The sequence below is a fragment of the Octopus bimaculoides genome, chromosome 22 (genome assembly GCF_001194135.2).
Source record: "Octopus bimaculoides isolate UCB-OBI-ISO-001 chromosome 22, ASM119413v2, whole genome shotgun sequence".
In the NCBI taxonomy this organism is placed as follows: domain Eukaryota; kingdom Metazoa; phylum Mollusca; class Cephalopoda; order Octopoda; family Octopodidae; genus Octopus; species Octopus bimaculoides.
In genome coordinates, this window is record NC_069002.1 from 8,151,346 (window position 1) to 8,153,665 (window position 2,320).

Consider the following 2,320-nt stretch of genomic DNA (forward strand, 5'->3'; position numbering starts at 1 on the left):
TATATATATATATATATATATATATATATATGTATATATATATATATATATGCATACACACACACACACACCTATATACATATATATTTTTTTCTAGTTGTACTGGTGCTGACTATTCCTCTTTGTCACTTTAGTGACGTATATAGTTCTACCTTTAAGTTGTAAAATTGCGAATAAGCCACCCACGTTACATATTATTCTCACTTTACCGCTTATGAAATCAGCATAAGATTTCAACGGAGGCAGGAATACCCTCGACTATAGATCTGTCAGCTTCAGGTTTATATATTCAGCGGACAGAATATCAACAACACTAAACAAACAAACGGATAATTTACCTGGCTTTTTCATTGATCTGATCATATTTTCTAAGGCTTTCTCGTACTCTGCTATGCTTTCCTGTGATATTTTCTCACGTAACTCATTCAATGCGTGAACGTGTTTCTCATCCAACGATATTTCTGTTTTCATCAATTCAATTCTCTGATTGGATTTTGTCCTTTTCAGTTCGATTATTCTGGTCAGTTCATCTGGACAGGAGTGAAGAGAGAGAGGGGGGGGGAGAAAGAGAGAAAAAGAGAGATAGAGAGAGAAATGGTCAAGACAAGCAGGCAGGAGTGAATGTCGTTTTAGAGGTAATCATTTATGCTAAGAAAAGGGAGATAAGTTGGCAGAATGGTTAATACGCCCAACAAAATGCTTTGAAACATTTCGTCCGTCTTTAGTTTCTGAGTTCAAATGGTGCCGAGGGCGACCTTGCCTTTCATCCTTTTGAGATCCATAAAATAAAGTACTATTTCAACACTAGGGTTGATGTAAATGACTTCTTTCCCCCGAAATTGCTGGCCTTATATATATATATATATATATATATATATATGCTTGCATGTTTGTGGGCTTTAAATATTATTAAAATATTGACAGGCAACAACATACGGCGGTTTTCGTCGTGCAAAATAAAATCTTTTACAGATATGTTGTGTTATTATTCAGTTGACTTCAGTACGAGTACGAAATAGCAAGTAATAAATTCAACATTAACCCATTAGCACCCATGGTCCTTTTTTAGGACCAGAAGAATAATCCATCATATTTCTGCAAGACCTGTATTTTTTCTGAGATATCTTTAGTTAGTCGTCAAGACTGGAGTGTCTTTCAAGTATTGTAATGAAAATTTTTATATATATTTAGTATCAGATAAGGTTGTGTAAAAATTAATTTTTGGTAATAAATTAAATAAAACAAGTTGGGCACTAATGGGTTTTAAAAGAACTGACTGAAAAAGAATAGATTGGAAATCGAGCTAAAAACTCAACTCACCCAGATCATTCTGTTGTTTAAACTTCGCCTCCAAATCAGCAATTTCTCTATTATGTTTATTCTCCTGTAAATGGGTAAGAAAATATTATTGAGTAATGAAAAGAAGAGCTTTTACCAAAGTAGTCAATAGTATCACCAGGAATTCTTTAGATTGTGGATCAAGCTTGGGTGTGTGGTTAAGAAACTCGGCTTGCAGCCACGCGGTTCTGGGTTCAGTCTCAGTGCACAGTACCTTGGACTTGTCTTCCACAACCTCCCCGGTTCAACCAATGATTGTGTGTGTGTGTATGTGTGTGTGTGCATATATATATATATATATATATATATACGCACACAATACTCTAACCACTGAGCTATGCACCATGCATATTAACAGTTTGGTCTGGAAATCGAACTCACTATAGCAGAATATTTGCTATAACGATATTTCTGCTTCAGCAACTCAATGGTGTCCTGGTAACAACTGCAAAGTGTGAAGGGAATAGTAGTCATTTCCTTTGAGTTCTAAATAGAAGCAAATTGGAAATAAAAATTACTGACCAAAGACTAAAATACTAAAATTTAGCTATACAGTATTATTGTACATAACATCTGGATATATAATTTACATGATATCATCAAGATTTTCGAATATTTTTTATCACAGAGAAAATAAAACAACAAATATTACCAAATCTTCTAGAATGCGTTTTTTCTCGAGTGACAGCTCCGTGTGTAATTCTTTCTCTTTCGCAACTCTCTTCTCCGAGAATTCGTCTTTAATTCTTCGTAATTCCTGATGCAACTCCGTACAAAATTGGTCGCTTTCATTATCGGTAATTATCTTTTCTCTGCAGATATGACACGATAATGCTGATAAAAATGATGATGATGATGATGATGATGATGATGATGATGATGACAATGATAATAATAATAATAATAATAATAATAATAATAATGATGATAATAATAATAATAAGGAGAAGAAGAAGAAGAAGAAGAAGAAGAAGAAGAAGAA

General features: G+C 33.6%; 1 protein-coding gene across 2 annotated transcripts in view; it reads right to left on the bottom strand.

The window, feature by feature from the left end:
* LOC106873806 (interaptin) overlaps window positions 1-2,320 on the bottom strand; it is a 27,026-nt gene that overhangs the window by 19,830 nt on the left and 4,876 nt on the right. For both annotated transcript variants that reach the window (XM_014921319.2, XM_052975849.1), the window contains exons 6-8: window positions 1,991-2,150; window positions 1,321-1,384; window positions 339-530 (exon numbers count right to left, since the gene is read on the bottom strand). In XM_014921319.2, the coding sequence (XP_014776805.1) occupies window positions 339-530; window positions 1,321-1,384; window positions 1,991-2,150 (416 nt within the window). The remainder of the gene's footprint in view (window positions 1-338; window positions 531-1,320; window positions 1,385-1,990; window positions 2,151-2,320) is intronic.